Below are 12352 nucleotides of genomic sequence, written 5' to 3'. Positions count from 1 at the left end.
TTGGATCTGGAATTTTAATGTTTATTACATGTGTGCAAGATGGTAGTCTTGTTCTGGTGGTAGGCGACAGCTGTGTAAAATGTAGCTCTATTTTTTTTTTGTTGTTATGTGCGTGCACCCGTTGTATGCATATTTACATGTGAGCATGCTTCTGGCCAGACGTTGATGGCACCTGTCTTCCAGCCACAGCTTTCTACTCTATTTACAAAGGTCCCTGGCTGAAACCCGAGATTCTGATTTGTCCGGTCCATGAACGCAGCCTGCCCCGGGGAATCTCCCTCTCCACCTCCCGGGTGTTGTTACCACAGTGGGGGCGCTTTGCCCACCCCACTTGAATGTGGGTCCTGAGGGTGGGAACTCCAGTCTTTATACTTGCACAGAAGACGCCTTACCCACCGGGCTCTCTCCACACGCAGGTCTAACCTTGAAGGGTCTTGACAATCTGCAAGAAATGACAGGTGCTCTCGGGGGTCACAGTGAGCAGTTTTTTCCTCCCTGTGCTGGCAAATTAAGGATATAGAAAACCTGTCTGAGTCCCGAAGTGTGATTCCAGTTGGATTACTCTCCCTAAAACACGACTTTAAACACACCAATCTCTTTTGGTATGCCAGTTCCCCAGTGCTTATGGAATTGAGTGGTTTTTGTTTTTGTTTTTTTAAATCAGTTAAGAACGAGTGTAGCTACCTCCCCCTCAAAACAAAAACAAAAACAAACAGAAAACCCCACCCCAAACTCAAAGTGGAGTTAGCTTTGCATCAGCCTGCTTCCCCAGGTGCGTACCCTACATCGTGGGGTCCTTTTCAGTGTCTTCCCAGGCTCAGCTCAGGATCTGCTCTGATTCTTTGAAATTCCCCCCTGGGAAAGGTTCCTGGTCCCCACTGGTGGGGGCACGTCCTCTTGTGTGTCACCACCCATGCTCATCAGTGATCCCTCATTTTAAAGATCGATTAGAAGCTGCCTCCCATGCGTGGTCCGTCCGTCGGTCACCCTGGAACATCTCCAACAGGGCCTTGTGTGTTGTAACCGTAATGCATGCTTACTGGAGTTTCGTTTTTGATGTTTGGTTCCAAAGGAAGCTTCCTACCTACTGTGTGTGTGTGTGGGTGTGTGGGGGGGGATGTTTACCCAGACTTGTTACCAAGCGAACACGGGCCTGCAAGTAGAAACTCGTGGATGGGAGGAGAAGTGTAATGAGAAGGAAGGGGCTGTGTTAGTGGGTCTCCTTACTCTTTGGAATGACTGATGAAGATCACCACAGCTGTTTAACACTGATCCCTTGGTCCTGGGTTGTTCCCGTGTATGCGGCAAGGTAAATGTCAAAAGATTCCATGCATTGGGTGGCAAGTAATTTCTGTACCAGTCCCCCTACCTCCACAAAAAAATTCGAGATTCCTTTAATAGAGTGAGAACGAGGCTATTTGTTTAACGTGGGTCATTCCTGTGCACATAAGGGTATACTCCTTAAGTCAAAAGAAAGCCCACTTGTTCCTACCGGCTTTTGCTCCCAGAGAGAAAAGGTCTGAATTAAGTGGGAAAGAAAGCAGCTAGTTCCAAGGGACTGTTTCCCTGGAGCTGAGTGGGCTGTAAAGGTGACTCAGTTAGTGGAAGGGGCTGTCTTAGGGTTTCTGTAGCAGTGACGAAGCATCGCGATCAAAAACAACTTGGGGACGAAAAGGTTATTTCATCTTACAGTTTGTAAGTCCATTATCAGGGAAGTTAGGGCAGGAACCTGGGGGCCGGAGCTGATGCAGAGGCCATGGAGGATGCTGCTTACTAGCTTGCTCAGCCTGCTTTCTTATGGTACCCAGGACCACCAGCCCAGAGATGGCACTGCCCACAGCGAGCTGGGCCTTCCCCCATCATTCATCAATGAAGAAAATGTGCCACAGGTTTGCCCACAGGCCAGTCTGGTGTGGGCATTTGAGGGTCCTTCCCAGGTGACTCTAGTCTCGTCAAGTTGACATAAAACCAGCCAGCGTATGTGTGTTGCCGAAATGTTAAAAGCACACACAGAATCATATATGTGGTCTATCTCCTACTAGATTAAGCTGGTAGCTAATTTTTTTTTCTTACTTGTGTTCTTTGTACTCTGAAGTCATTTGGTTTTACTTATATCTAGAATAAACATGAGGATTCATATTATTTCAGAACGGAATCGAAAGACACTAAGTTTTTAGTTCTATTGCTGAGCTTCGCTTAGCATTTCTCTGCTTTCTACGGTATTTCTGAGCTGTAGGCTGGGAATAGACCCAGGTCTAACTTAGACCAGATTTCTTCTATAGCCTGATGTTTTCTGGGAGAAGCCAATTATGAGTTGATATGGTTTAAAGTCACAGCCCTCTTCCTGTCAAGTAAGCAGAACCCCCCCTCCGCATTGCTAAGTGGGACAGTCTCAGCCGTCTCTTCCACTTGTGATAAATGAAATAATTTTCAGTGATGTTTTCTGGAGGTATCAGAAAATAATGGCAACATGCTGCTCTAAGTCTTCCCCTGTGATGAGCATGGGGCATGGGCTTCGATGGCAGATGATGGTACATTATGAGAGCTAAGGTCGGTTTACTGAGGGCACTGTGCCCTTGTTTAAGGCTGCCCTTTGGGTTAGCTCAGCCTTGTGAACACGTTTTTACCTCTTAGTGGCAAGTTCATGTTTTTAGAAGTCTGTTGTGGTTTCTCTCTCCTGAGCTTTGTCTGGCAACAGTGCTTGGGCTGCTGAAGGTGCAAGGCGGTGGGAGGCGACATATAGTTCTTAAACAACTGTTTGCTCAGACGCTGGACATGTCAGGATCCTTGTGACTGAAGGCAGTCACCCCAAGCTGCGCACTAGTGAAGTGGAAATGCGTTCTGAGTTTCCCTTTCCTGCTATAGGTGGCTTTCTAGAAGATGACCATTGAGGACCTCCCGGATTTTCCATTGGAAGGAAGTTCGCTGATCGGAAGATACCCGTTTTTATTCACAGGCTCTGACACACCGGTCATCTTCTCCATTTCTGCAGCACCAATGCCTTCGGACTGTGGTAGGTCGTGGGTCGGTCCCTTGTCTGTGAACTGGTAACTGGACTCCCGTCTCAGGCTCTCTTTGTACTCATACGATCTTGAAACCATTTGCAGTGATTTTTATAAGGTTTTCAAACTTTTCCTTTTTCAAAAACACAATTGCTTATCACAGTTTCTGCCTCTTAAGCTCAATGCTTTATTTCCGCTGTCAGCGTTTTTATTATGTAAAAGTGTTGATTTTAAGCACTTTTATGGATTTGGAGGATTTTATTTTTAGAATGTAATGGTGCTTAAGCATGTACCATTCTGCTATCGATGTATTAATTTTAGTTAAACATACTGACTTGCAAAAGCACCATGTGCTCAGGCAGGGCTAGTTCGAGATCGTCATGGAGGCTGGAATGAAATCGGCCTTTATTGAAGTTGATCCATTTAAGCCTCCTCTGTAACATGTAAACTTGGAATGGGCCTAGTTTTTGTCCTTTTTGATTTAACCCCTCCAAGAATATATTTTATAAGATTGTTAATAGATGAATAAAATACTTTGAGGAGGTAAACAGAATTGTTGCATTTCCACTGTAGTTAAGAGTTTTCAGGTCAAATCGGTCACCATTTCAGCTTATCTTTGGAGGGATACTTCAGCTCTGGAGTATTAATATGTCAGTGGATTAAAGTTACTACACTAGGAATTTGCCTTAAAAACCCCTCATATCTATTCTAGTGCCTCCCCGTTTCCAAGTGTGTGCTTTCTGTACCCAAGGAATCACCTGAAACATAACCCGGGTCCTGTGTATTATCTCTGTGTAGCGTTGACGAATGTCGTCTGCATGCATTTCAGTTCTGACACCATCAGTTACGTGGGGGAACCTTGAGCAAAAGGACACCACAACGGGCCTGCTTGTGACACTCAACCTTATCTTGGATCAGTTACCTTATTTCCTTGACTAGACCAGCAGGCCTTGGCATGGAATAGACACTTGACGTTAGCTGCTTAACGTTTGCTGAATACGTACACCGGAAGATGGTAACGAGTACTGACCCCTTTGCCTACCTGTAAACATTGCTTCTAGTAGGATGACGGACACTCAGCATCTGTGTGGGCGTTCCCATAAGGAAATTTCATTTCTGAGACAACCCCCCCCCCCCGGACGTAGCTAGTCAATTGTGGGTCTATTAGTTACTTTTTTTTTTTTTTATTGCTGTGATAGAAAGCCGTGACTAAGGCAACTTATAGAAGGAAGGGTTTATTTTGGGCTTACGGTTCCAGAGGATGAAGAGTTTGTCTCCACCATGGTGGGGGAGCAGGGCCGCAAGCACCGGGTATGGAGGCGGGAACAGCTGAGAGCTCACATCTTGACCCACAAACAGGAAGGCAGTGGGAGTCTTTTGAAACCTCAAAGCCCATCCGCAGTGACATATTTCCCCCCAGTAAGGCCCCTTCTAATCCTTCCTAAACAGCCACCGACTAGGCAACAAATATTCAAATGCCTGAGACTTATGGGAGACAGCTCATTCCAAACACCACACATCTGGAGGTAATTTGAACATGATTCTTAGTCTGCACTTTGATCACATGTTTCTAGTCTCATCCATGTCTGGTGGTCAGGATTTCTAGGCTCTTCATCCCAGGTGTCTGTCGCCTTAAAAAGTGGTGTAAAGAATTCTGGGCTTGGTGGGGTGGTGGCGCACGCCTTTAATCCTAGCACTCGGGAGGCAGAGGCAGGTGGATCTGTGAGTTCAAGGCCAGCCTGGTCTACAGAGTGAGCTCCAAGGACAGCCAAGGCTACACAGAGAAACCCTGTCCTGTCTCCAAAAAAAAAAAAAAAAAAAAGGAGGAATCCTATCCAGCTGCTAGTCAAATATTTAATAAGAATAACCCATTGCTATTATTATTTAAATGAGATGTCTATTTTTGCCATTTGAGTGTTTTTTTTATTAAAAAATACATATGTGTGTGTGTTGTCTGTGTGTATGTCTATGTGCCATGTTCATGCCTAGTACCCTCGGAAGCCAGACAGGGGCATTGGGTCCCCTGGGACTGGAGTTACAGACAGTTGTGTGCTGCCATGTGGGTGCTGGGAATTGAACCCGGGTCCTCTGGAAGAGCAGCCAGTGCTCTTTCTCATTGAGTCTTCTCTCCAACCCCGTTTGATTGTTTTTAATTACTGAAGCATTGTTGCAGGTTTTCCCTACCCTCAGGGCTGATGTTCTTCGCTCAACACTTCTTATTTCTCTTACATTTCCGCTCCAGATGTTTGCTGCTGTCTGTCTCTCAGGCTGTTGTGTGGCGTCTTGGAGCTCATTAGAAATGTGGTCTGGGGCTCGGCAGAGAGTTACTCGGTTAGAATCTACATCGTAACAAGATCCCCAGGGCTTGTCTCCGTCAGCGTCGGAGCAGCAGCTCTGACACAGAACAAGAACATAAGTGTCTCTGTCCCTCTCCAGTAAATCCTAGCGAAGGTTTGATTAGAACTGAAATTACTTAAAAGCTCTCTAGAGAACTGACAGCTTTCAATCGTTTCTCTTACAATCCACGAGTGTGATGTTTCTTTTCAGCTCAAGTGTCTGCACTTTTAAATTTCTCTAAAGAAGACTCTTATATTTATTGGCATGCCTATTATTTTTGTGGGTTTTTGGTATGGGGTATTTTTCTCATATTTCTCCTTTTTATATAGGAATAATCTTTCTGGAGAAAATAATCCACTTGGCTTACATGCATTTGTATCAGTGTATAGCCACAGTTGGGATGGTGAACTTTTGACATAGTTATTTGTGGTGGTTTGAGAGAAAATGACCCCCAAAGGGAGTGGCACTGTTAGGAGGTGTGGCTTTGTTGGAGTAGGTGTGGCCTTGTTGGAGGAAGTGTGTCACTGTGGAGGTGGGCTTTGAGGTCTCCTATATGCTCAAGCTACACCCAGTATCTCAGTTCACTTCCTGTTGCCTGCAAGTCAAGCTGTAGGACACTCAGCTACTTCTCCAGCACCATGTCTGCCTGCATGCTACCATGTCATACCACGGTGATAATGAACTAAACCTCTGAAAATGTCAGCCATCCCATTGAAATGTTTTTCCTTTGTAAGAGTTGCTGTGGTCGTGGTGTCTCTTCACACCAATAGAAACCCCAAACCAAGACATTATTGTTTGATTTGGCTAAAAAAATTTCAAAGAGATGCCGTTCAGATTTTCTCTGTTTCCCCTCTGATGCCATTCCTCTTGTTCCCAGAGGTAACTATGGTCATATAGGTAACAAAATACAATACAGGATCTGGTGATTCATACCAAATAGAAGTGTAAATAATGAGATCCTGTATCATATTTTGTTATCTATGGGAAGACCTGCACAGGTAGTATCATTTTGTATATTGACAGTTTTATGTAAATGTCTGTCGAATTCTGTAACTTAATTGATTCACTAATACACATTTTGAGATCTGTTCTTATCAATATATGCGTTATCTCTTAGTGTATTTATTTGGTTGTTAATATATCCCATCAATTCCTCTAAAGAGACATTTCATCATTTCCCCCAGTACCATCAGTGCTGGAAAAGGCATTCACTTTTTGAAAATATTTAAAATTAAACTGTAATTCTACCATTTTACCTTTCCCATCCTCTCCAGTCCCTCCCAGCTCCCCCATCCCTCTCAAATTCATGGCTTCTTTTCTTTGAAATGTTATTGTTTTACACACACACACACACACACACACACACACACCCCTCACACACCCCTCACACACCACAAGCATATATATAAACACAGCCTGCTGAGTCCTGCTGGCATGCCTGTGATTTCAGGGCTGTCCACTTGGTATAGGATAACTGACTAGGGAGCTCATTCTTGGGGAAGTCTTAATTCTCTCAGCAAAGAATGAGAATTCCTGTAGGGCATGAAGAAGAGGCTCTTCAGTTGTGTATTCATATATTTAGAAACATCTCCATTAGAACTGTCCTGTGCCTGCGAAAGTGAGTAGTGGATGAGTGAGTGAATTGAAGCAGAAAAACAAATCCATTAACTGCTATTAGCAAGAAACACACCCGAGTTTATGACTGAGAAATTGTGCAGGGCGTTTCTCCAGGTTGTTCACTGGCTTGTTCTTCCGGATTCTTTTCTGTTGACTTAGTATGACAGCTCTGAGGCATTCTCCCAGGCCTCCCTTCCTCCGGCATCTCGGACCACACAAGGGCACCTCAGCAGGCTCTTCTGATGGCTCCTGTTTATGAGCTTCCTGTTTGATTCCCGTGGAGACCGTTTGCCAAGTCAGTGGCCATTTAAAGGCTTTAAGACTCAGGCATGAGAGAGTGTGAGCGTCCCTGCCAGGAGGGAATTACGCAGCGTCCAGGAGTGCCGTGAAGTCAGGGTGTCTGTTTATCCAGCTTGAACCAGCTGAAAAGGTCAAGTGGGCTATAGTTAGATCCAGGCTTCACCTGTCCAGGCCAGTTTGTCTTTTTCTAGTTAGTGTGCAGCAGGGCTGCAGTTTTCCCGAGTGACTGAGCTAGGTGCACGGCATGATGCCTGGTAAGTCGTCCAAGGCCATGTGGTGCCTCAGGCAATGCTGGCCGAAGAGTCTGTAGGCTCTTGTAATAGGTGAGGCTCCTTCCCGTGAGGGTCAAGTGCACCATTTGTCCTTGTCTTTTCAGGAAGCGAGGTTCCTAGGTTCAGTGTTTGGGCATGTTGTCTTTGGAAAGCAGGTCACAGGACGGTTCTGGGACCTGGTGGAAATTCACCCTGATACCTTGTTTAAGTGCTTTTCACACCGGGACCCACCATGATCACTTAGTACATGGTGAACATGAGAACATTTCCTTTCAGGAGATATCAAGACACTTAAGCCTCTACCCCAGTGATTTTCACCCTTCCTAATACCTAGACCCTTTAATACAGTTCCTCATGTTGTGCTGACCCCCGACCATAGTTATTTTCATTATTCACTCATAACCATTATTTTGATGTGATGAATCTTAATATAAATATCTGTGTTTTCCGATGGTCTTAGGTGACCACCGTAGAAGGGTCGTTGGACTCCCAAGGGGACTGTGACCCACAGGTTGAGAACCACTGCTCTGCCCAGTTTGTGACATTAGCCATCAGGTGTTTAAGGGACAGTTGAAAGTGTTTGAAAGAAATGCTGTAAACTACTTCCAGTCAGTTGGGCTTCGGGACTCGGGCTCGAGTCTCCAGATGTTGAGATGAGGACAGCCCTCTCAATGGATGGGCTGCCCTGGCTTCCAGTTGAATGTTTGGTGCTACCATCTGATGTTCTAGCAAACTTCTGAGTAAGGTACACAGCAGCAGGCGTGTAGGTATTCCTGTGTGGCTGGTGGCTGTCTCCCTGAGGTTCACACGGTGATTTCGGCTTCAGCTTGGAGAAATCAGGAGAAAGGCACTTTCAGAAAATTGGAAATGTCGGTTTGGAAAGTGCTGGCCAGGGACTGGAGGAGACCTAGAGAAACATAGGATGCAGTCAGGCTTACAGAGAGCTGAAACTTCGAAGAAAATGGACAGGGTGAGGCTCTGGCAATGGATGCAACATGGTTCTCTACAGAAGTATCATTTTTTCCTGCTGCCATCCACATTTCTTACCAGAGACAATCACAGTAAAACTAACGTGCTTGTAAAGTAAGTTTGGTCTATTTAGACTTGGCCTGGGTATTCACAGAAGTGCACCAGAAAATCCAGCTCTGTGCTTGCTCTCAAATAGGACGTTCCAGCCAGAGCTCTGACGATACCCACCAGGCTTCATTGGCGCTGGAGAGACAGCCAGGTTTCTCCAGGCCGTCTGGTAGTACAGAGCCTCAGAGCAGACTTTTAAAATTCATTCCAGGCCGAGACCTCAAGACAAAGCCTCACACACGGAGACCTGTTAGAAGGAAAACAGGCTCTCCCACCCGAGCTTAGTGTTGTAAAAATGAAGGGCCCGCAGTGAGAGCTTGTGGGTTTGGAATTCAGACAGAAGGGGGTGAATTCAGAGAGAAAAATGCTGCCTCCCTTCGTTTGTCAAGGCCGACTTTTCTAAACTGCTGTGAAGTTGCAGGCCTTAAGTGAAAAGGGGGCACTTGAAATCTGGACAGCAACACATTGAAGTACCAGAAATACAAGGTCATAAGCAGAGTTAGCCTGCCAGTTCTTGGAGTTTTGCTCTGCCCAGCCCAGGCCTGCGGCCTCTGGTAGCTTAGCTTTCCATGGGCTCTGGAGGGTCTCACTCAGACCCTCTGATCTCTGAGGTACCAGAAACCCATTGTTTACAAGTTTTCCCATAAATCTTCTGGCAGGTTCTGTTTTTTTTTTTTTTAATAGTAGATGCTTATAACACTTTCAGAAAGACATTGGAGTAAAATAAAAAAAAAACAAAACCTGTAGGTCATTCAGGAGTTAAGATCATGCCTAAAGGTTTAATGGGAGCTCATTATAATGTGATTGATATAGAAAAGTGGTTATTTCTGTGACATTTCAGATAATTTGAATTGTAACTGATAAGTCATACCAGGGCCTACCAGATTTCTAAGCATTTCATACAGTTTCTGGACAACTCACTGATATTTATCATCTGTCAGTCATCTGTCTATGACACAGAAGTATCACATCATAGAGTTAAACAGCACTTGCTGCTATCAGCATTTTAAGCTGCTCAGTATAAGATAACAAATCGGCCTCCAATTAGTTTCACTTTTACTTGATAATTCTTCCCAAGCAAATAAGTCTCAATTAATTAGTAGTATATTAATTATACCCCACCCCATTATATAAGGAGAGGGAACAAATTCATTTTCATTAGAAAATTTTGGGTCCCTCTGAAAAGCCCTAGAGTTAATGTGAAGTCAGAATGACTTTAGAATTTGAGTTTTGTTTAAATTTGTTTTTTTAAAAAAAAGCCAAGAGATTAAATAGGGTCACAATTAAGTTTTCTGTTCAACCAAAGGGACAGAAATTTCAAACACAAATGAAAAAAAAAAAGCCACATAGATTCAAAGAAGATGAGCAAAACCCCTGGGTTGTTTTAATTAAAAAGCTGAAACATTCAAAGACGGCACAAGGCACAGAAAATTACCTTGACAGAGGCAGAATCTTCGTTTCCTAGGAGGATTCTTCCAAAATTAAAAATCCTTCACACTCCACCACCAAGAGCAGACCAGAACCGGGAGAAAATGCCGTTGCTGTGGAACCACTGGCAACAGATCTACTCACATCAGAGCCCCTTTCCCTTTCCCGCCTCCTGGGACCTTTTGATTCTGTCCTCTTTCATAGGAACACTTCTGTCTTCCTACTTAATACCTTTACGGGGCTGTCGTGCTTGTGGTTTCTAGGTTGTCGGATGCACCATTTCACAGTTCCTAGACACAGGTTTCCTTAACATACACGTTTTCAGGGGAGCACGAGACGTCGTTACCAAACCCAGGTAACCCTTTACTCCTCTGGCTTAAGGTGGATGCATTTAGATTTAACAATTGATTTTTATTTTATCGTGTAGATTTATATCAGTTTAATAGACTTAAAGTTATATTAGATGACTCTCAAAAATGTTATGAGACTTTACATGGCTAACCACTTTATTTTTCTTACTAGGAATTGTTTTTAATGTAGAGATAGCACAAGCTAACTAGTAACTCTTTAACAAGCTTTTTTGAGTAGGAAATCAGGTAGAATTCAGGTTAAATGCTGCATATATTTCTTGCTGACAATTCTGAAGCTATATCATTTTTGAAAAAGTAAATGAATAGGATTTTCATTTATTCAAATCATGTCCTGAGAAGCATTTGGGTTAGTTCTTAATTTTCTAGATGTTTTAGGAATATTTCTTACTTACATCTATTTAGCAACACAGATTCACACAAACAGACCTGAACAGAAATATTTTAGCAGTGTGCCAGGTAGAATAGCCATCAAAGGCTTTTTGGTTGTCTTAGTCAGGGTTACTATAGCTGTGATGAGACACCATGACCAAAACAAGTTGGAGAGGAAAGGGTTTATTTGGCTTATGCTTTCATACCACTGTTCATCATTGAAGTAAGTCAGGACAGGAACTCAAACAGGGCAGGAACCTGGAGGCAGGAGCTGATGCAGAGGTCATGGAGGGTGCTGCTCACTGACTTGCTCCCCATGGCTTGCTCAGCCTGCTTTCTTACAGAACCCAGGACCACCTGCCTAGGGATGGCCTCACCCACCATGGGCTGGGCCCTCCCCCATCAATCACTAATTAGGAAGATGTCCTACAGGCCTGCCTATAGCCAAATCTTATGGAGGCATTTTCTCAGTTGAGGTTCCCATCTCTCAGATGCCTCTAACCTGTGTCAAATGAACATAAAACTGGTTAATAAAGGAGGTTGGATGGGCATCATGCATCCTTGGAAGACATCGAAACTCCCCACTCAGCCACAGCTGTGGTGGTATTGTGTTCCCCAAAATATTGTGCACCCTAATAAACTTATCTGGGGTCAGAGACAGAACAGCCACTAGATACAAAGGCTAGAAAATGGTGGCACTCATGCCTTTAATCCTAGCATTTCAGAGACAGAAATCCCTCTGGATCTCTGAGTTCAAGGCCACATTGGGAACAGCCAGGCATGATGACACTCGCCTTTAATCCCAGAAAGCAAGCCTTTAATCCCAGGGAGTGGTGGTAGAAGGCAGAAAGATATATAAGGTGTGAGGATCAGAAACTAGAAGCTTTTAGCTGGTTAAGCTTCAGGCTTTCAAGCAGCAGTTCAGCTGAGAGCCATTGGGATGAGGACACAGAAGCTTCCAGTCTGAGGAAACAAGACCAGCTGAGAAGTTGGCCAGGTGAGGTTAGCTGTGGCTTGTTCTGGTTCTCTGATTTTCCAGCGTTCACCCTAATACCTGCCTGGGTTTGATTTTATTAATAAGACTCTTTAAGATTCCTGCTACACACAGCTTTCTACCTATGACTTTATTTACATGCTGCAACAGTCCTTTTAGAGATGCTATCCTCTGCATCCTTTAGGGTCTGGAAACTCGTCATACAAATCAAAGACTGCATGCCTCGGTCTCTGAGAGCCTCAGGAGCCTTTCTTCTCTAGGGCAGTCTGAAGGGTGGCAGATCACTCTAGTTAAAGGCTTCTCAAAGTTGTCACTGTAATGTCAAGTTTCACCCATTTCTCCAAAAAGGCACTGGTTACTAGTCAATAGCTGGTTTGGAGCCAAGTGGAACCCATTCTTGCTTTAGTTTTTTTTTTTTTTTTTTTTTTTTTTGGTTTTTCGAGACAGGGTTTCTCTGTGTAGCTTTGCGCCTTTCCTGGAACTCACTTGGTAGCCCAGGCTGGCCTCGAACTCACAGAGATCCGCCTGGCTCTGCCTCCCGAGTGCTGGGATTAAAGGCGTGCGCCACCACCGCCCGGCTCTTGC

The 12352-nt window shown here is 44.4% G+C and overlaps 1 protein-coding gene across 6 annotated transcripts in view; it reads left to right on the top strand.

The window, feature by feature from the left end:
• The window catches only part of Clip4 (CAP-Gly domain containing linker protein family member 4), an 82006-nt gene that overhangs the window by 19271 nt on the left and 50383 nt on the right, over nucleotides 1–12352 (top strand). For all 6 annotated transcript variants that reach the window (XM_037198059.1, XM_037198060.1, XM_028873839.2 and 3 more), the window contains exon 2: nucleotides 2866–3013. In XM_037198059.1, the coding sequence (XP_037053954.1) occupies nucleotides 2881–3013 (133 nt within the window). In that variant the 5' untranslated portion in view covers nucleotides 2866–2880. The remainder of the gene's footprint in view (nucleotides 1–2865; nucleotides 3014–12352) is intronic.

This window comes from Peromyscus leucopus, chromosome 22 (genome assembly GCF_004664715.2).
Source record: "Peromyscus leucopus breed LL Stock chromosome 22, UCI_PerLeu_2.1, whole genome shotgun sequence".
NCBI lineage: Eukaryota > Metazoa > Chordata > Mammalia > Rodentia > Cricetidae > Peromyscus > Peromyscus leucopus.
The sequence above is the reverse complement of the archived record's forward strand: the minus strand, read 5'-3'. Positions and strand labels throughout refer to the sequence as shown.